Source organism: Temnothorax americanus, unplaced genomic scaffold, assembly GCF_048541705.1.
Source record: "Temnothorax americanus isolate GAGA-0224 unplaced genomic scaffold, ASM4854170v1 Scaffold39, whole genome shotgun sequence".
NCBI classification, from domain to species: domain Eukaryota; kingdom Metazoa; phylum Arthropoda; class Insecta; order Hymenoptera; family Formicidae; genus Temnothorax; species Temnothorax americanus.
In genome coordinates this window covers 843,035-865,172 of record NW_027509536.1, presented here as the reverse complement: position 1 = coordinate 865,172, position 22,138 = coordinate 843,035, and the positions used below count along the sequence as shown (strand labels likewise).

Below are 22,138 nucleotides of genomic sequence, written 5' to 3'. Positions count from 1 at the left end.
AAGGACATTTCTTGATATCTCGCGCTCGCCTGAGCGAGCACTTGCTTTAATTAATTTCGTAGCGGCAACTAAGACCGAAGAGCTTATAACGAGCTTTCCCATGCACTCCAGGGAGTCCTTCTCTTTGGCTTTCCCAGAACTCGCCCCTTAATATATATCATCACGGCTGTCTTCGTATATCGAGATTCGAGAGAGCATCCCCACACCACACACACACACACATACACACACACACGTACTCACACGCACACTCCGCTGCACGGATATCACATTGTTGGAGCATGAGACTACCGCACCTGAGGCGTATCTCAATGGAAAGCTAATGAAGTGCAAAGTTTTCCACGTAGACTATCAGCTTTTGCTCGCTCGCTGCGATATGTCCTCGTTAATTAGAGGGGTTACAATCTACCGTTTCCATTCGGATGCGTTGACATCAAACTTACAACTTGACTCTCCTTTCTGCTGTCTTGCGAGAAACAAAGCTTCGACGATTTCATCGTTAAAATGAAGAGCGCAGTGATCTATTTCGTTGATGAAGCGCATTGCGAGTGCACTCTATCACGGTCATAGACATCAGAAACGGACGGTTATGATTTAGATAGTTTCTTTTTTGACTTACAAATAATTCAGATATAATAGACTTTTGCGATAAAGCTTTAAAAATGCAAAATAAGTAATAAATAAAATAATAATGAAATAAATAAAACAGTATATAATGTATTTCTAAATATGTTAAAAAAAAAAAAAATGTTTTTGTACAATCTGTTGCAAATAAGCAATTTAGAATATTTATTAGAATACACGAAAGAGTTGAAAGTGAAGAATAATCGTTTATTTTAATTTATAATAAGGAAGAGTGTACTACAATTTACTCGAGAGATGGTTATAACTGTGAAGAAACGCCTTTTAATACGGTCCATATACGTATCAGATCTTGTGAAGATGCCAAAGCTGACGAGTTATATCGATGTCTTATAAAGTTCAGTACTCAATGTCCCGAGAGACAAGATACTACTATACCACGGCTCGTCTTCGCCATTGTCTTCAAGATGGCAGTCTCCATTATCGTCAACGTGATGTATTATAAGAAAAACAATGAAAAAAGATTTATCTTAACCGGAAGCGCGGAGTTCTTTACTTATACAACCCATTCTCTACCTAATTCACTCTTAAGCTGGAGCGTAATGAGCTCTGATCTAATCTAATTCCATCCAATCTTCCTCCAGCTATAGATACATCCCGCAGCTATTACAGTTCTCTGATTACTCAACTATAGATACTTTGTATGCACTTGGCTGTTGGAACTACCCCGTTTCACTCGCGCATTGAAAAGACGCGGTCGATCGTGTGCCTCGGCGTCATCGTTCTCGGCAATTTTGAATCCCGGTCTTTCGGGAATCATTTCAAACGGATATTCAGATTAGTTAGTTTCTTGACATGATAATAGAATATTAAGAATATTAAAATTTGTAGAAATAAAATTTTTAGGATTTACCAGTCGTTTATTTGTTTATTTTATCATAATTATAAACAAAGAATTTTCAATGGTAACGGTTTTGTTATAGCAACCGTTGTGGCTTAATTGCTTGACAATAGTGCGATGTTCCCCCTGCGAGCTAGGAAGAAACGAAAAATAACAGAGATTACGTTCGACAGAGGAAACACATTCCGTGAAACGAGATGTTGGCGAATGGATTTGAAGTATAACTCAGATAATTTTCATCGATTTATAGACGACTAGCGGTTCAGCAAATTACGGACCATTCGTTTTCAGGGCGTTGAGAAAAAAGCTGGATTTGTCGGCGGGTTCATGTCGGCGCGTCTTTTCTTTTTTTCAGAGCGACTCCCACAGTAATTGCACCTTCTGTCACTTGGCGTCATTTGACACATGGGTGGTTATTATACTCTTGTTATTACGGCCGCGCCCGAGGTCATAGATTTACGACAGGTGCAATAGAATAACTCTTTGCACCTCGGTTGCAGCCTTATAAGAAAGAGAAGAGCAGAAAAAGGCATAACGTCTTCAAAGTTAGCTTCAAATTTTTCAAATATGTCACTATTAATTATTTAGTCGTACTATATTATTTTGGCTCCAATTTGCGTCACGAAGGAAAAAAAGATCTCACGATAATGATTCATAGATTGAACATCAGAAAAGAGTTGTTAACATTTATTAATCCTTTGTGCTTTTTCTCAAAGATTGAAATTTCAAAAACAATAGACATTTATTGATTCCATATCTTTGTTTTATATATAACTTGAAGTATAAATTTAATCTCAAGAAAAAAAACTATGGTGTAGAGGTAAATCAATCATGGGGATAGATCAATCATAGAGAGATATTTTGACCAAAAACTATAAATATATATAGGTAGATTCCCAGCGAGAATTCTCACTCTGAGATGGTAGGTATAAAAAAACTAGTTTTTTTTTTTATTACAAAACTTGCACTCGCGAGAGATTAACAAATGCGATTTTATCTCGGCGCAAAACTTCTCGTGATTTTTTTAATAGACGGTATGCCATATCGAGAAATGAGCTTAAAAGTTTCATATAACCATTTTTGTTTATTATATCTTTTCAGTCGCTCCACTGCTAATTTAGATATATAGTGTGTACTTTAGCGTGTTATTGTAACGAGCCCCCCATTCACGTCCAACGGCAGCGGATGCCGGAATTCATTACGCTGGAAAATGGTTCGCGAAGCGGCCGCGAAAAAGAATGGCATAGAGTTATTGATACGAAAGTACCGATAGATATATTGTAACAGCTGCAGCAACCGCAGCCGTATCATAAAACGCCGATGATGGAGGAGGAATAACGATATCTCCAGCGGGCACATATTTCTCGCGTTACTAACGTATCGATCGTCACAAAATCATCTTCGCGGCCGCGCCTTTTTCCGAGGAAATCTGAGTCGAACGAAAAATCTATTTTCGTGTCTATAAGATGTTCGATGCCGACTGACGTTGTCGCACGTGACCCCGAAGGATTTGAGTGCGAATCGCATCGGTGCTTTTGGATTAAGGTATTTAAATGAGTACGGATTGCTGCCGTCTTTTCGCCCGCGTTTGGTTGCAATTTCCCGACATAAAAGAAAAGAGAGAAAGAGAGAGAGAGGGGGGATGGGAGAGGGGATTCCAGACCGCCGCTGCGCCATCGTAGCGCAGCGATCTGAATATTTAGATCGCTCTGGGGCACCGGGCGAATGACCTTTGCAATAGCGAGGGAGGATCGTTTTCCGCCTCCGAGGAAGTGGACGGTAAAAGTTACGATCTTATTTCGAGCTCATCGCAATTTGCCTGACGCCTTCGTTTCTACGGTTCGGTTCCGTATAGCTCCAAACCCGACGAATCGAACGAAAAGATCGATCGGAATTTTTTCTCACGAGCATGGAATATTTTAATTGCGTTTTTTTTTCCATTGATCACGCTTATGTCAAGATTAAATCCGATTTAATTTTTACATCTTTGCAATGTTGTATCCAAGCCTAAGAAGAGTTGAGAAAAGCAATAAGTGCAATTCAAATATATATGCATTTTACTTTCCATAATAAATGTTTTCTATCTGTCTTTTCATATACCTATATAGGAAATTTTTCATAAAATCTCTAGATATATACTTTTCATCACAGGTTGTTTAACAATTTTAAATCGATTTTTTCTTCAGTAAATTGTCGAAGAATAATTGGCTTTCACAAGAGATTTATAATTAAAAACAAGGGATATTTGGCAAACAGAACTCTAAGAAAAAAAATGAATGACGCTAAAGAATCAAATTTTTAATCAATTTTAAGCATACTATATTTTAAAAGCATTTTAATATTAAATTTAATTATAAAAATATACAATGTTAAAAATTTAAAAAATGCAATAAAAATATATATACATATATTAAATTAATAAAGAAATGTTCACATACGTCCGGAAGTTTTAAACAGGTTCACAGAAGTTTGAGGAGACGGGGAGATTAGATAGTGCGGATATATTTATCCATAAATCCAATTTGAATCTTTTTATTAATATCGTATATATATTTAGAAGCGTGGAGATTTGTATTTTGATTTTAATTTCCGATACATATTTTAAAGGTACTGATACTCTCGTCCCGATTTATTCTTCCCATTTATATTTATATCTCGTGCAGTCAGGGCTCCAAGCAAAATGAGGTCGCGCAAACCTAATTACCCCACTTCACATTTTCCCGTATAGTCGCACTTTTTTCCACGTTTTTTATTGAGTAATTATTCGTTGCGAGCAATAAAACCCGACTTTATCTTAAATCCCGTTATTTGACGTTACATTTTTATCCTATTCAGGTCACAGCTCAATCAGAGACTGACTTGATGATATCACCTTATTCATCTGACTCGTACAAACTACCTCTGTTCGGATGGTTATGCGGTAAGCAGGATTGAAACGTTCTTTTCGCCCTATCCGGTGAATTACTGATGCGCGAGAAGCTGACGTGTCGCGTGAATTAGCATAAGCGTCACACAGAGTTTGCAGTGAATTATAATATCACACATGCGTCGCGACAAAGTTCTCGTTTTTATCGAATTGAATTTAATCAAGACGCGAAATTAATATACAACAGTTCTTCATGAGAAAATTTTTCCATGTAACGCACGCGTATTTCGCGATAGTCTGCTGTGATTTTTTCTGGCGAAAACCTGTTCAGAGAGAGAGAAAGAGAGGCATTGGAATTATTTTTGCAGAATTTAATAAAACCCCCGCGAAAGCTCGATACGTCGGCAGGATTTACGACCGGCGGAACGCGTATTCTGCGTGCCGTTTCGAGCAATAACGGAAAAGCCGAAACGTAATTCCACCCGAGAGGTGGCTGCGTGTCGTTATTTCCTAAATTATGCATCTCTATTATGCAGACGCGCACGGCGCGTATGTAAATTTAGAGTAAATCGAGAAATCGAGAGCTCGTGTCGAGGCTCGCGGCGGGGAGGCTCAAACGGTCGAAGCTCGAAGCTCGGTCGCTCTTTAACAGTCGCTTGAACGGCTCGTACCCTCGATAAGTAAGTTAGATAAAGTCCCGCGGTCCTCTTATCTTTTAAACAGGCAATGTAATTTAATCACACCGGCGCCCGGCGCGGCGTAGTCGCGTGACTCCGCATCGCGGATTTGTCTTCTCGGTGTTGCCGCCGCCGCCGCCGCCGCCACCGCGTCGGTACCGATGTTTTACGCCCGCGTTATATGCGAGACGCGTTATTTTTTCTCGTTGCCCGAGATTGCGCGAAATAAATCGTGGCCGTTCGTACGCGCGCCGCGAGCATAACTTTTGCGCGTAGTAACGAGCGACGTAAATGATTTGTGGGTGGGCACGAAAGCGGAATAAAACGGGCGCCGCTGATAGTACGGCGTGCGAAACGCGCGGATATTTTTTTTAATAATGGAATTAGACGAATATTTTTCTGGATTCAGAAAGCCGGGGTATTCGTATTATACCGCTGTACCAGATAGCGTATGAGAATTTATCTAATAAAGTGAAGTATACCTTCTGCCTACAGTAAATAAATATATCTCCACATATTTTGTACAAAAAATTCTACTTCGTTCAAGTGAAAATTTGTTCGGATTTGAAATAACATATTGATGTAGTGTAACGTATAAAAATGTAGCGAAGCATTTTTTGTATATATATATTTTTCTATATTTTATTAGAAATTTTATTAAAAATTAAACAAACATAATCATCATTGTTTCTTATATCAAATCAGTTAAAATATATTTTTGTATGTTATATGGATAAAATATAATTTTATCTCATACAATTTTATTGTTTAATCATCAGATTAATTTAAAATTTAATGTAGCGTTTCTTTATGAATTATCGTATATATCGGGGATGTAATTTTCGATTTTATCATGTCCTATACCATATTGTATTTTATATATACATTTGCGCATTATATTAAATTTTGCCAGTTTTGTTCTCGGCGCTATTTCGGCAATGAACGCAACTCCGCAATGTCGTATCTCCGAGTTATTCCAGCGTAACATGTAAATGTAATGTATTTAATTTAAAGTTGCGTCACACCGGTCGCTGTCCGCCGCGCCGGCGAACGGGGAGGAAGAGCGCGCGTTTAGAATTCTCTAATCAAATGATATTACGGAAGTTGCAGCAGCCGAATGGAGATCGCATCGAAAATGCAAAATGTAGTTGTTATTACGTTTATCATTATTATTACGTTATTATTATGTTCCTAGTTTGTTCGACGGCCCTTCGCGGCGGCCGGCGTTTTCCCCGAATATCTCCAGCATGCAATGCAACGAGCGCGAGTTGTATTTCGCGTTTGCCGAATTTGAAGTACGCGTCGGTTTTGTATTTTTTTTTTCGAGATTACTCGCCTTCGTTTCTCGCATCGATTTTCTCGCGCGCGATAATCACATAGGATTTTTCCCTCGCTAATAACTGTACGGATCTATTAGGCATTACGCATATTTAAATACAAAGGCTCTAAGGCCGGTTGTATTTTGAGCCGCGCGGAGTCTCATCACGATATTTTCACGTAAATTTTGCTCGTAAATTTAAGCGATTATAATTTTTATTACACTGGAACTCTAGAATAAAAGAGTAGAGGGTGATATCTCGCGAATATTGGGAGACATCGTGCAAATTTATTCGACAGCACATATGAATGTATTTTATATGCACAATGTACTAATCTGGGTGAATTGCAATAAATCCGTATCGCAGTAAATTATAATTATTTACGCCTGTTACTTAAATTTCCGTTTATTGAAATAATTTAATATTACATAAATTAAAACATTTAAAAGTACGATCGCTTATTTGCCGCTTAGAGCTTGGAGTTTCGGTTTTCATTAACTGACGCAAATGCCAAGAAATGTTAATTATTCGACTGTGTACGTTGAGTAAAATAAGGTTTTTGGTACTCAAGTATATATGTTTAATACTTAATAACGCTGAGAGAGAGAGAGGGAGAGGGAGAGGGAGAGGGAGAGGGAGAGGGAGAGAGAGAGAGAGATAAAGAGCTGTTCTGTATCGCCGTCAGCGTTATCGCAAGACCTCGAAAGATCTTGCGCGCAAGAGAAGTATCAATTTATCGACATGCATCAAGTAACGTCCCTCATTACAGCCACTAACGGCTTTTAATCAGATCTCAACGTTCTTCTTTCCCTACACTCTCTTTGGGAGATCTTCTTAACTTTTCTCGCTCGTTACGCAGAAAAAAGGACGTTGCGGCCTCGCGGGACAGCGGGATAGTAAAACCAGTTAATTAAAAGCGTTCTTCCCGCGTAAATATATCGGGTTTGTGCCTCCCGTTGAAATGTCACATCAAATATAGGACGAGCGGGCGGCGTCGCGGAATAATTATACGGCCGACGATCTCGGGGGGGGGGGGTATCGTTCGACGTCACGTGACACGGAAATGCAGCGCGACTGCAGGAACTGCGTTTAAAGCGGCCGAGCAGGGCGTTTTCACTTTGGTCTCGTAATTAAAACACGGCGGAGGACGAGGGGACGGGAGGAAACTTAATGTTTCCTTCCTTTTGAGAACTCGCGAACAACACAAAAGCTCTCCGGATCGTCGCGCAGTCTAGTTTAAATCGCGTTTGTATCGTGCGACGGCGTTTCGCGATTCGCACGCGAGAGAGAGGTGGGCGAACTTCGTAGGGCGGAGAGATTGGAATAGCAATGAAATGCTTTATTTGCATAACACAACAGTATAATAACGAATTTCGTTACAACAATTTCTAAGCCTGAATTTAAGTTGATTATGTATATACCGATATTCGGATAGCATTGAATTTTCTCTCCTGCACTCTCCGTGCCATGCTGGGAAAATATTTGCAGCTTTCGTATACCTACATATACTCGCCTAAACGAATTTGCCACGGAGGGCATTTTCGATGAGATTACGCACGAGAACGAAATAATAGATGATTTGCGCTACGTATGTTTCAATGATCCCACTTTAGTCTTACGAAAAATGCCTATTTTTTTTTACTAAATTTGTGTATCACTGTAATAGATTATATAGGCTCATATTTATCGCAAGATTGTATTATTAAATGGAATATTCTTTTGTTTTTCCCGATGTTGTGCGAAATGGAAATATAATTACTTGCGGCGCGTAACAAACCCTGATGCTTTTTAACAAAACCTCCTGCGCTCTATAAGCGACGCAGGATACTCTCGGCGAAAAATTTTGAAGCACGCAAAGTAAACGCGACTATAATAAGAAAACAATCCCTAATGGCGTTCCTGGGGGTATGTCAGTCGGTCTTTCAAGATTTAAGAGGATTAAAAGCCGATCCCCGGATGGTTCTGTCTCACGCGAGAGAGCTTATTTCGCGAGCGTCGTAAGCTTCGTTTATTTTCTCGCGGCGTAACGTTGTGCCAGCCGTAATCTTTTCACTGTGATATCGAGTCAATTGAGCGCAACTCGAGCCGCGCTCGAGCAAACTAACGGTGTTACTTTCCAAGCGAACTTGGTAGAGTAGCTGGCAGGTGCGCCGTCAATCTCGAGAGTTCACCTGCCAGACTTCATCCCGGAATCATTTTATCTCGCCGCTGCGCCCGCGCGCCCGCCGCCTCTGAAAAGTATGACGAACCTTGAAATAACTTTTCGCAATAATAAAACGAATGTGAGCTTGGCTAAATTCGCGGAGTTCCTCGCTTCGGCGGAATGCCCTCGGGCGCGGCGGTTGTCTTCGTTACTACGGCCGGATCTCCTTTTAGAGAGCCCGTAGCGCGTATACGGATCGGGCCAGGGTAGAGCTTGAATAAGAATAAAGTGCCCGGTAATTATTTTCACCCCGTGCGAAACTTCCGAGTTTCTATTAAGATCCGACAGTGCCGCGCGCGGCAAAGAAAAAAAGACGATTTTTTTCCAGAGATTACGCCGAATTCAGCAGCATTTCGCGTCGCGAAATGATTTTCGCTCCACTTAATCCAAACTCATCGCGCACATCGAGATTTATATTTCACTTATGTACAATGGTAACGTCGCGCGAAATTTAAATTTATCGATCAAATCGGTCCGGAGTATTTTGCATCTTTGCCGGAAACAGCTGCGAAAAGTCGACCGATTGATTGCGCCCCTTCGAGTGCGGAGACGCGTTACGAAGCTTATCAAGAAGATCTTTCGCTATATAAATAATTGTGAATAAAATGAGATTCCGTACAATCCGTGGAAAACTTCGGTTTTTGTTTAAAGTTCAAATATTGCACGATTTTAGAGTGTTATGAGTTAATTCACATTTTGATTAATTTTTTAATTATAAAAGACAGATAGCATTTTAATATTTAAGGTAGGCGTCTCGCTACGTGCTAGTTATGTGACTGTTTGTATATAGGTTTTTACGTTCAGAAATATATTTCAGGCAATTTTTGCTAAGGGAAAAATAATTTTATGACGTATGTAAAATTTCATACGTGACAAAGTATGAAAGTAGTGACAAAGTATGTTATTTTTTCCAAATTGTGTGATTTTTTTCATTTGACTCCGTTTTGATCAGCTGATCATGCGAGTCGTCGAGAAAGGTTACAAGTGAGAAAAATACTTTTCGATTGAATTTTGACAATTACTGAGAAAGGGTTTTAAAACGCATGACAGGGGTGTCAATCACTATCCAATTCGGCTAAGAAAGACGAGCCCCATAACCTGCAACTATACAGTGATTAGCCAGCGGCGTTGCCAAGTCTTCCCAACCTCACCTCGACCAAAAAATGTCTGCTCGATTACCGCATTTTCACTAAAATGAACTAGAAAATTAGCAGCGAAATCTCCGGTAAACTATATATTTTACGGTTGCTTCGGATTCTTCGAAATCTAATGTACAAAAAGCAATGTTTTTTCTCACTTCATCTAATCGAAAAATGCGAAAATATGTGATTGAAACCGTGATAAAGCCTTCTTTTTCTGGCCGTCTGTATGAAGTAATGCAAAATTTGTGATTTTTGAGATCGATTTTCTAGAGTAAATAGTCGATAAGGAGCCACAGAAAAAATCGACTGCAAAGCTGATCATATAATTTGATATAAAATCCGAAATCGAAAACTTTATCTAATACATGCCCTGACGAGACGACTACCTTAAAAGAGAAAAACTGAATAAATATTAAGTATTTAAAAATTGTACTGTTGTATATTAAATTAAGTCATTTTTCAATTCATTTCTAAAAGTATTTTAGTTTGTAAAAATTGGACATAATGATAAAATATTATGACAATAATTTTTATTACATCTTTTGAATATTTGAAATTAAAGTTAAGATCTTTTAATTTATATTTTATAATACTTTTAATAAAACAAAGAAAGCGGAACGCCCCACTTTTCGTATTATCTATTTTTAATAATGCCGGATGAGACTTTGGATGAATAAATTGTTATCTCTCGCCTGTCCACGGTCCTATGAATTTGTATAAATAGGATATCACTTTAAAGTTCAGAAATAACCTCTTCATCAGCTTCACTAGTAGTACTTAATTAATAAAGTTTTGCCTCGATCGCGCGAGGAATAACCTTTCTCATTTGCGCAAACTTCTAACGACAGAATAGCAGACTTCTTCAAAGCGTCGAGGTGAAGTGATAGAAATGCGCCTTTATCTAAACTGAGAGAAGCTGCTTAATTATTCTCATTATATCTATTTTCGTAACCGAACTTATATATATTGTTTAATTGAGTCCGATATATAGCTATTTGCAATAATCATCCATAGATTTTCTTATTCGTAAGAGACATATTTTATACAGACGTACTTGCGCTTCCCGGATAAGCACAAATAAACGCATTAAGTGACATTAATTTCCAAATAATGTTTTATCGACGCGAAGTACATGGGAAATGTCAATTGAGCGAACACTTGTGCACGATAGGTATTCTTGAAATTGCCATTAAATTAGTTTTTGAATCTGCATTACTTTAAATAAATTTCCGTTTGTTTGCGCAGTGCCTGTATATTACCTTATGTAAAATTAACAGTGTACTAATCAACTTTACGTATCCTATTTTTTCGACGATAATAAACTATGAAAATACTAGTGCCTTCGTCGAAAACGAAATTGGAATTCAAAAAATAGTTAATAATAAGCATGCTGGTATAATAAATTATATATAGTAATATAATAATTACCATGTTAAACTTACTGTATTTACAACAAATTATATTTCTGAAAGGAGGCCGCCAATGACCTGCGCTAATAATTGAGGTGCCAACAAGTTATTTTCATCATAATTATCTCTCTAACACCGATAGATTCTTTCATAATTGTGCAGATTTCTTATAGAAAATTCGATGGTAGGAGAGGAGGATTCTTCAGTATGAAAATATGTAACATTTGTAATTCGCGTATCGAAAATTGTCAAGTTGAAAACATTTCGTTAATTAAGTTACAAAAGTGCAAATGCATAAAGTCTCGTTTGCAATTAATTTTATCCAATTTTATTTTAATATCAATTTCATTGAAGAGATTGGATTGTGAGTGTTTTGATATTGAAAATAATAAACTGTTATTACATTTTCGTAAAAAAAATTAATTGTAAATTGTTAAAGGGCTTTCTCGCCCTTCCTCCCCTCCCTCCGTCTGTCTTTCCCTCACCCCTTCTCACTCATTAAGATTTAATATCGTGAAGGTAATACGTGGCGATCGTCACGCGTTGTTACAACGAGAAAACCCTAGCGAGATCCGAGTCCGATACTTCGAACAGCGGGGAAGCAGGAAATTTCAATTTATTGCCGAAATAAAGGCGCGATCTCTCCTTCAAACGATGGCAGGTCATAATTTATAGTATACAACGTGTACACGACACTAAGTAATATATAATAAGATGAGTTACGTAGTCCAAAAGTTGCACACTTTTGCGAGACAGTCCGAAACGTATTACGCTTGCAAAAGCATCCTGCCAAGGGACACCGTGGTAATAATCATTCTCCACTGGGACAGAGACACGTGATATAACGTGACAGCACTGATGGGGTGCCGTAGATTCGCCGAGGAAGGCCGGTGTGCCCGCAGGATATTTCGCGTAATTTTCTGCGGTGTTTCACTGTCCGCGATCCATCTCGCGATAATATCTAGGCTGCGACGCGACGGGACGCGACGCGTCACACCCGCAGCAATGGATAATCACTTTGAAGCATGATTTTAGGATGGTAATTTCTCGCGTGATATTTTTCTGAAAATATAAATAACGCCTTACAAAATACGGTTTGTGAGAGAGAATCGAGGGTTATATAATGTATACGCATCAAGATAAATGTTATACATATATAATTTGATATTTAATCTTATGAAATTCTGCCATTACGATAAAATAGTATTTTTGCTTTTTTTAAATATGTATTTATATGTCGCTATATAAACGATACTGTAATTTTGTTGTCTCTAGATTTCATATTCGATATCACTATAATGATTGTTGAAATGCTTGGAAATGCTGAATAAAATACTCTACGTTATAATATTAAATAAGATGTAGGTATATAGGTATTTCTATATTTGTAGTTATATCGATCTAAGGAACTATAATATGCCAACACTCATCGATAACTAATGTCGGTCGCAACTTTGATTATAGTAATATTGGTGAGATCAGAACTTGTGAGAGTGTTAAAGGAATAATTTATGATAGGAGAATTTTTCCGACGACTCAGCTTACGTGAGAAATCCGATACATATGTGCTCCTCTGGTAAAACTAATCCCTATAAATGTACAAGGTATCTCACGACTTGCGAGCTTAATTTTAATGGCATTTTCTCTATTCATTTTGTCCAGTTCTTTTTAGCAAAACGTTAATCACTGTAAATTTCCAATTTTCACATTTTCTATTCGTGGTAAATTTACTTTACGAAAAACTTTTTTTTTTATTGTTTATAATTCATAAACTATTGACACATTCGGATATTTATTAGAGAAAAACATATAAATCAATCAAAACATAACTTTAAATTTTCGAAAAAGTTTAATTTTTATTAAAATTGAAATAGTAATTTATCGAATGTTTATCTCCACGAGAAAATAGATAAAAGCATGTTATGTTTAATAATATTTACTTTTAATTAAATTTTAATTAATTTTTGAAATTTATTTTTGTGGTGATGTAATATATAGTTATGACTTTATTTTTTATATTAGACAATACTATTTGTTGTAATTTGTTAATTAAAATGAAGTTTTTATCTATTTACATATAAAATGGAACAAAATGTAGAGACAGAATATCTTTCTCCATGGAGAAACAATTCTTTTAAAAAATAATTATGCAAAAATTATGTAATAGTTACAAAGTAGTTGGGGCTCGAGATAGAGGAAAAACGATGAAACATAAAACGTAACATAGACAATTAGTTTATTAAATGTTTATTAGTCTATTAGTGTTTTAAAGTCCATCACGAATTGCATGTATATACAATTATCATCGTAAATAAGTCAGATAATAAAATTGATTTAAAGATTTATACGATTCCTCAAACATTTGAGAGCAAGAGCAGTCTCAAAATTAATTTTAAAATATTTGCGAAGAAATTCTCGAAGGTCTATGGTAGGATTAAGCTTTTCAGTTTTAAATTAAGCAACAAATTTAAGATATCGTACGCGTCACATGAAAGAATTACGATGCTCATTTTTTTAACGCCCCGACGCACTTAGACCGTTTGAAATCACGAATTGGTACTCACCCCGCATTTCACGGTGAAAAAGAACTTTTCCTTCCTTTTGCTCACGCGCTCTCATATCCACCGATAAGCCGCACGCACGCTGCTTCTATTGCAGGTTCAAGTACTGCGGGTCAACGACTCGTGTTCGCGCTGGCATACAACGGTCGAGCCATATTATCGTTCGAGGCGAATGCGATCGGTCTATAGCTCACCCGTACAGCTACCCCGTCGTTGTATCCGCGTCGTATTGAGATGACGATTAGGTAAAGTCGTTTTGTTTGTAGAATATTGTTATACGCTAATTAGCGCGCTCATGCATCAGCAGTGCTGTGCGTGCGAGAGCAATCGCTCTCTATCGCGAGACACGTCACGATACGTCTCGCGGGGGGGAAATAAATATCGCTACATTATTATACCACGTATTATTAACGATTAATATCATCGCGGTTCATTCTGTAAACTTATTTTGTAAATTTAATCTTGACATTGTCGCGCCGCGTCGACACATTATCTCACGTCTTTCCATATGATAACCGTGCGAACTTGTTGTGTAACCCCGACAATAACTCTGCAGTCGAATCAGCATATCGCTGTTGACGCAATAACATCTTTGCGGAGATAAACCGTGATGCGAAACGTCATGCAGTTATTATACAATCGCCGATATTTCTGTTATATTTTATACTCGACGAAATGTAATTATATTTTGGCGAGAGTATGTGTCCTAATTTGTTTTTAACTTATATGAGATACACATAAATTGTCAGAGCGGGTAAGCAGATATTCCAAGAAAGCTTATAATAAAGCGCGTTCCACTTTGGAATAGTAGCGCATTGAAATAGGAAAAGAGAGAAAAATAGAGAAAGAAAACTGCAAGAAATTCAAAAGTTTAGCTAAGCTATCTCTGCTGACTCTAAAAATGTCGGAAAGTTTTTGTAAGCTTCGTAAAGCTCTGTTAAAATGATAATGCAAACATTTTTGTGGAGACTCTTGGTACGCATTTAGTTAACAACGATGAAAGTTCAGAAAGGAGTTTTGTAAAGAATTTTGCAAGGAATGCAGTAGAAAATGGTATATCATTCTGAATATCCGAGCGTAAAAAGCTATAAGATTTATTTCTATTAGGTATTGTTTCTTTAAATCAAATGCCTCTCAAGAGAAACAAATAGAACATTGCAATGTGCAAAACTTTCTAAGGATCTAAATAAAAACAAAAATTTACATGTGTATTCATTATAATGCATCAACATATATCTTTGGAAAAATCAAAGTACTTAATTTTGGCAGAATTCCGTTATTTTTCTTTTTGAAACGTTTTTAACTAAATAAAATGTTATGGTTCTAAAGATTAAGACGCACGTAAGATTTTAGAGAAGCTTTTACATATTTTTCTACGGCTATTTTTCGAGTCTCTCGATAAAACTTTCTTGGTTCCTTTTAGCAGTCTTTTCGTGAAAATCTGGAAATCTCCTGAAATGTCTGCTGGGCGTAGATCTGTTAAACCACGGGTGCGTTTTCAGAAGATTAACTTGACTTGATCCTATAATAAACGTGAGATTCAACGCGAAGCACCTTTGCCGACGATGACTATCTCGTAGCGTTTTAACCAATTAGCATGTTTGTACCCATTTAGATCCGTGAAGACAGATTCCAAGATTGTAATGAAAGTGCGGATTTAATGCTTTATATAGAAGAAAAGCTATTCAGCTTTAAAGCAAGGCGGATTTGACATGCCTTTATCGCAAGATACACGTGCAGAAGGTAAAGAAACAAATTTTAATATTTTTTGAATTTTTGTGCTTGATATATTTCTCTTAATTCAATTTTTTCCTCAATTAAAATCTATATAATTTTTTGATATTTATTAGATATTTTTGTAACTTCAAATTAAAACTTTAATTATAAAATTTATAGGACACTGCTTACTATAGAAATAGGAAGGAATTAATAAGGATAAGATTTTGTGATTTTTTTTATATAACTGCTCGTGCAATTTAATTAATAAAAATTTATGAAAACTTGTGTGATGAAAAAATGTTTCATCGTTTATAACTGATGAATCATTAGCGCTGTGCGTGCGAGATATTTTTCCGAGAAAATCGATTCGAATAAATTCGTAGGTATAATGGAGGATATGAAACACGATGCGTATCTAGAATGTTATTTTTGTCATGGCTGACGTTAATATTTGCGAACGCGCGATAAATGAATATTTGAAACCCAGTTGCAAAAATACGCCATGCAGACGCATACATATATATAGTTTACAAACTGTTGTCCTAAACCAAGTATTATATTTTAAAAATAGTGTACCAGCATTGTTGGTTTTGAACACACTATCTAACAGACTGGTAAACATATGAAAATGGTTTCTGTAAAAACGCTCATCTGCCAGATCTGCCATGTCGAAAATCGGGCCACGTCGAAAATTTATATCACTTTTAATCCGTGCCACGTTAAATTTCCGACATTCTATTCGTCGACGTCCACTCTCCGCGCCTCGGCCTATTTCAACCACGCTACTTTTCTCTTGACGACCGGCGCTTTTTATCATCTCACACCCGGAGCGCGACGGTAATTACTTGAATTTCCGAGGCCTTTGAACAGCTGAAGATCGCGCCGAGTTAGGCATCGCACGAGCGGAGACAAGCGTTTAATTTACCTGGACCAAGTTCGCGCGCGAAGTCCTTGTCGCAGTCCGTGGCGCCGAATGAAATTGCGAAAGTTGTTCGTCTAGAACGACAATGGCGCAAACGAGGTGTGAAGCAAGGCTATGAAATATAACGGTACGACAACGACGACGACGATGACGACGACGACGACGACGAATCCAGGCTCGGCGAAGGCCTCTCTCTGGCTGGCTTTTTACTTTACCACGCAGCCATGTAACATCGGCCAATGATCGATATTGCGTGTCATCTCTCATCTACCGAATCGATATATATTCGGAAGGAGAAACGTTTTACTTGCGCGCGCGAACACCATCGGCGCGCGGCACTGGCCGACTTGGGCCGAGTTATGAATAATGCATGCGATAAATTTGCGTCGCACGCATGCAAGCGCGCCCCGGTAATTCCATTAGCTGTACCATTTTATCGCCCGATACCGTGGATTCAATTGAGTAACTCCTTTCACGCCGCCAAGTACCATTCCGTTATTATTTCCTACGACCACCCCTTGCGCCACGACAAGTCGCGCGGGCGAGGGATATAGTATACGCGTGATTCCGATATTTCTCGCGCACGATAAACGTCGCGCGGCATGTTAACTAGTTTATTAACGTCTACGTTGAATTCCTGCGGCAACCATTTGGTTCGTTTGTTTAACCACATACCTACCTTAGGAAGTAATTTTGAATAGATTTTTGTAAAGTTTTTATGATTCTACAGCATAACTAATAAAGATCTGTTTGAATTTTTTTTTTAAAAGTTTTGAAGATTATAATACGTTTTAAAGAAAGCTTCTGTGATATTCAATTATAATTATCGAAAAGATGAAATTAAAAATAAACTAGTATTTTTTTATTCTCAGATGCAAATTTTCAGTTTCCTGAATAAAAAGCTTTTTTAAGTCTGGCATTTTCGTCGAAAACGAAAGTCTTAAGTTTTTGTACTTTTAGAGCTTCATACAGTTGACAATAATTCATGTCTCTTGTAATACATGGTGCTATCTTATTATCTTCATTATGTTACAAATCAACCATCTCTTCCTATCCTTATACAAAACGATTCATTAATCATTTTAATTAATCGAGGAAACGTCGAGGACTATATATAGTTTTATTACTTCTGCCGCTTCATCTAGCAAGCACTAATTATCTTTTCTGCATTAAGTAATAAGTATATTCTCTCAATGTCAGTATAATAACTAAATAATATTATAACAAAATAATTGTAAAAATGTCCATGTCTTACATCAAAGCTTCCATTTAAAAACGCGTTCTTTGCAATGCTTATGAATATATATTGTTTTTATTTATTCATTTTCATCGATTTATTGCAAATAGTATATGTATTACGTGTGTCAATTATAAATGTTATAATATATGAAATGAACTAGTTCTACTTTTTTATTATATAGACACGTGGTTATATATACATAACTCAATAAGTAATACATAATTGTATATTCTTTATCCAATATATCCGATGCGCACAAATTTTATCTTTTGCTTTCTTTAATTTAAACGCTATTAAAACATCTCATTAAAGCGTTGAGTTTATTAGTAATCTTATTTTCATTATGCGATTATGTAATGCATAATGTACATTTATAGATGTATATTTCTTCGGATATTCTCGTAAATTTATAAGCAGCATATTATATTCTCTTCATTCTTTACTTTATTTTACAAGAGATTCTGTATTTTAACAAACTTGTTACTTCAATTTTGCGTTTAACCAGCTCTTATTCATCACATTATTATACATTATTCCTGTTTTTATCGTAAGTTTCTATTTCGTTTAATTACCGACAATGCAAAAATACAAAGTAACTTCGCTTTTACATGAAATCTTTATACATCGCAAACTGAAGATTCTGTTTCTGCGCGTAGAACATTTTTTATTGAGTCCCAGTTAAATATACAATTATAATTGATTCTCAAAAGAAATTTGTTATTTTAGGGAAAATTAGAATTTATACATAGTGCGCGCAAACCGAAAACTTTGCTTTTACATATATATATATATATATATATTGAAAATATTTTTTTGCGTTAAATTTCATTTAAATATATATATATATATACACATACATTTAAATGTAACAAATTTACAAAATAGATCTATAATGTCGGGGGAAGTTACGTGACACGTTTTTCTCGCGAATTCCCTCACTTCCAGATGCCCATCTGTAATTGAGAGCTAAAATTATAAATCATCTTCCTCTTTCAGTTTACGTCGACCATACGCGGTGAAGGAATTGTATGGATATCGCAGGCACACAGCAAACAATCGACTTCCTCCGCGTTTACGAAGCGCAAACATGAGCCATAAATCTCTACGTTTCTTTCCCGTATACCTCGCTTACTCTTTGACTAGAACAGCAGTCGTAAATTTCTCCCTCTTCGAGCAGCAAATGTCGCGTTGCAATTAACGTAATTAAACTGAATCTTAATTATCGCGGGCGGTAGTGGATGAGATTTTATCTGTGTCATGAGGTACCGTTTCGCTGCTTTGTAATGCGTGTATGCCTGTTGTACTCTCTCTATATATAAAAGCCTTTTTCTTATCTCTTATTATCATCGTTCCTATTCTCCCCTACGACAGTATTGATATTGTAGATGGATTTTACAAGTGACTATAACTATAGTAACTAATTATTGACTAACTAAGTATCTCCAAGTAATCGTTTGCAAAACAATAATAAATGTTTCTTTTTACAAGAAAGTCAACAGTAAAAAATACGAATGTGTCTGAATAATAGTTTGAAACACATATACCTAAATGTATTAATGTGCTGCTTTACCATTTTTGTGATTTTCAAAAAACTAGCAAAAATATTTTTGTTAGCTATATAATGTTTTTGTTGCTAAATTACGTTCACGAGATTGCAAGATTGCACGTTGGAAGCAGCGAGAAGACGCTGAAAAATTCGAACCGTCACACAGGAGCACATTAATAACAATTTCACGATATTTGTCTCTCGTTTCTTCTTCACGATTAAAAGTACTTTTTCATGTTTTTCCCTAACGGCCGCCTAACGCCGCGAAGGCACGCCATACCATTTCCCCGTCGCAGACACAGTTCATGCAAGATGATTAGAGAGCGGCAAAGGAATTACCTTCCGTGCACATGAAGAGTATGGCAGCAATTGAGAGCCTCGCTTGCCATCTCAGAGCCATTTCCGCGATTGTTTCGGGAGACGCTTACACTCTGATACTGAAACGATTCACATCCTCCTTGGCGAGATCGCTAACTATCACCACTCACTGATATACCCCACCAGGCGACACCAGGTCTTATCACCGCCGACTTGCTTTGGCTCTTACGCCCGATTATTAGCATACGATCTCGCACAGTAGCCGTATCCGCGGTTGGAACGAGACAACCGGCGGTCTAGTCGCGATTCAGTCGCGATTTAGTCCGGAAGGTTTCAATCCACTTGAAAGAAAGAAATTATCGTGGCGAGCGATGGTCCGCATCAGATTTCCCGTGAGAAACGACGCGTATATATTCGAACCGCACAATTCTCCGCACTTTGGTGTGTCGTCTATTTCCTGTAGTTGCCACGTAGGCGATAACGCGCACGGAAATGATTATGGCGAAACTTTCGACGGGCAACGTGCCGCGTGCTGCGAAACTTTCCACCTATATCCTCCTCGTCTGCTCCGCTCTCCCGCGGAGTCTTCGTTAAAATCTTCGCGCTCCTTCACTCGACGGTTTAAATCTTTCGGTTAAAAGAGTCGTGTGTCAAGCGCCTTGAGGTGAGGAGGAACTGCACGTCTCGCGCGACGATTTCGGGGATTTTTCAGGGCTGCGAGTCGGGGAATCGCCTCATAGGGCGGTCCCAACTTTCGTCGCGCGTACGCGCGCGGTCCGCGTCGGCAGTGTCCTAGGAATGGAAGATTGTCGTATAGAGTTATACAGAACACATAGCGAGACGCGATTGTCTCGATAACACATCTGTTTCTCTCTTTTCTTTCACTTTGTTCAAGAATTTTTCAACAATCTTTCAGACACAATGATAAAGCACCGGCGATCGACACTGCATCCCGCCAGGTCGTTTGAGAAGCGATCGATCGATCGCGCGCGATTCACCAAGAAACGCGAAATATCCGAGCCGCTCGTCTTCGTTCCGTCGCTCTACTCCGAAATCGCTCGAGATCTCGCGCAGCCAGCGGTCCGGTCGTCGTAAAAATGTTCTTTGTTCACCGCATAACTGCTGGCGTCGTTCAATTCCACGTTTGTCGCGACTCCCTTTTTTACGATTATGATCAACAACGCATCGCTCGAAACTGCTTTCCTCCGTCTCGTTCCGCTTTCTTTCTTTTTTTTTTCTTCTCCCGTCTTTCTTGCTCGTCCTCTACCTCCGCTACCGTCGGCTACGTTTCGACGATCGACACGAAACTCCACCCTCCGCGAATCTCCATACCGATTTTCCGACCCGCGAGCTTGCACTCCGCGCTATTTTAAGAAATCGTCACGATGACCGTTTGCGTACGCGACATTGTATATAGCATGACGGCACGCACCACGTCTTGTTTCGGTGGCAGATTTACCCTGACTGGGGAGATTCTCGGCCGTAGGAGCATGCGCGCTTCCGATCCACCCCCTGTGACGATGGAAGCGCGCAGAGGGTCCACGGACGCGGACACACACAGAGACGCACACTAACGCGCGCGCACTCTCACCCCACAGGAGAGGACGTCGACACACGTTCAGAAGCGCGTACGCACACGCACGTAAACGTATATATATGTGTGTGTGATAAGGGAAACCTTTCTCTCTCTCTCTTTCTCCTCCCTCTTTCTCCTCTCTCTCTGTTGCTACCCCTTCGCTCCTTTCTCTTTCTCCTTCTCCCTTTCTCTCTCGTCCCTCTGTCTTCTTATCCTCTAGGACGTACGGCACTGTGTGTCACGGACAGAAACTGTGGCAGGGCGTGCAACGAGTGCAGAATCAAGGCACGAAATCTACAGTGCTCTTAGAAATGTTGCGATGGGCTTAAAGATTTACTCGCGTCTCCACGTACTTGTCAATCCAATCACGAATACGGCGGACCCCTGACTGCAGACTGCCGATCTCCTCGAGATTTCTTGTCGACGATATACGGAAAACTCCCAACGACATGACGATAAAATCTTAAATGAAAAGAATCTCCGGTTAATATTCCAAAATCTGAATTTCTAAACTATAGATTATCATATTTGTATCATTGCATTTGTCATTACTTAGTAACAGAATGATAGATAGCATATCAGATTCTCAAATCGATTTTGATAAAATTCGTATGCGTTTGTAAGAATATAAATAAAAATAATTTTGTCTCTGCAAATATTTAAGATCTCACCAATTTGATTTAAAAAATTAGATATAATAAAATTCAAACCATATTTTTTTACGTTATTAACTTTTTGTAAATTAATAATTATTATTTTTTGATACTTTTTGATATCATATCGTTGCACAGATAGAATTTCGAAGAATCGTTGGAACATAAATTTAATTAAACCTGAAATAAAATACTAGTTCAAAATCGTGATGTAACTGTAACTTTAAATAACATCCATTTCGATATATCAATAAATATTTAATTTTTTATCCGTATAAAAATTTTATTTCTATATCTATTATTCAACTCCCGTTCTCTATGCACATAAATATATTCTTGTGTATCTTTTCTCGTTCATTTGTACTCCGATACTCCAACACCAAGAATCGGAACTATCTCGAGAATACAATAGTCCGAGAATGCAAGTAACACAAGAACTCGAGCCACGCGCTTAGTTCGACTAAAGGCAACAGGAATACAAATTATAAGGGAATAAGTAATGCG

At 37.9% G+C, this 22,138-nt stretch overlaps 2 protein-coding genes across 6 annotated transcripts in view; one reads left to right on the top strand and one right to left on the bottom strand.

The window, feature by feature from the left end:
- LOC143902204 (zwei Ig domain protein zig-8) overlaps positions 1–20,877 on the bottom strand; it is a 40,072-nt gene extending 19,195 nt beyond the window's left edge. The window contains exon 1 of one of the 3 annotated variants that reach the window (XM_077414909.1): positions 19,427–20,877. In XM_077414909.1, coding sequence (XP_077271035.1) covers positions 19,427–19,487 — 61 coding nt within the window. In that variant the 5' untranslated portion in view covers positions 19,488–20,877. Of the gene's footprint in view, positions 1–13,663; positions 13,857–19,426 lie in introns of those variants that run through there. The other 2 variants (XM_077414911.1, XM_077414910.1) reach the window with 2 other exon arrangements.
- Positions 1–22,138, top strand: part of LOC143902209 (uncharacterized) — a 451,988-nt gene that overhangs the window by 238,963 nt on the left and 190,887 nt on the right. The gene's annotated exons all lie outside the window — the stretch shown is intronic.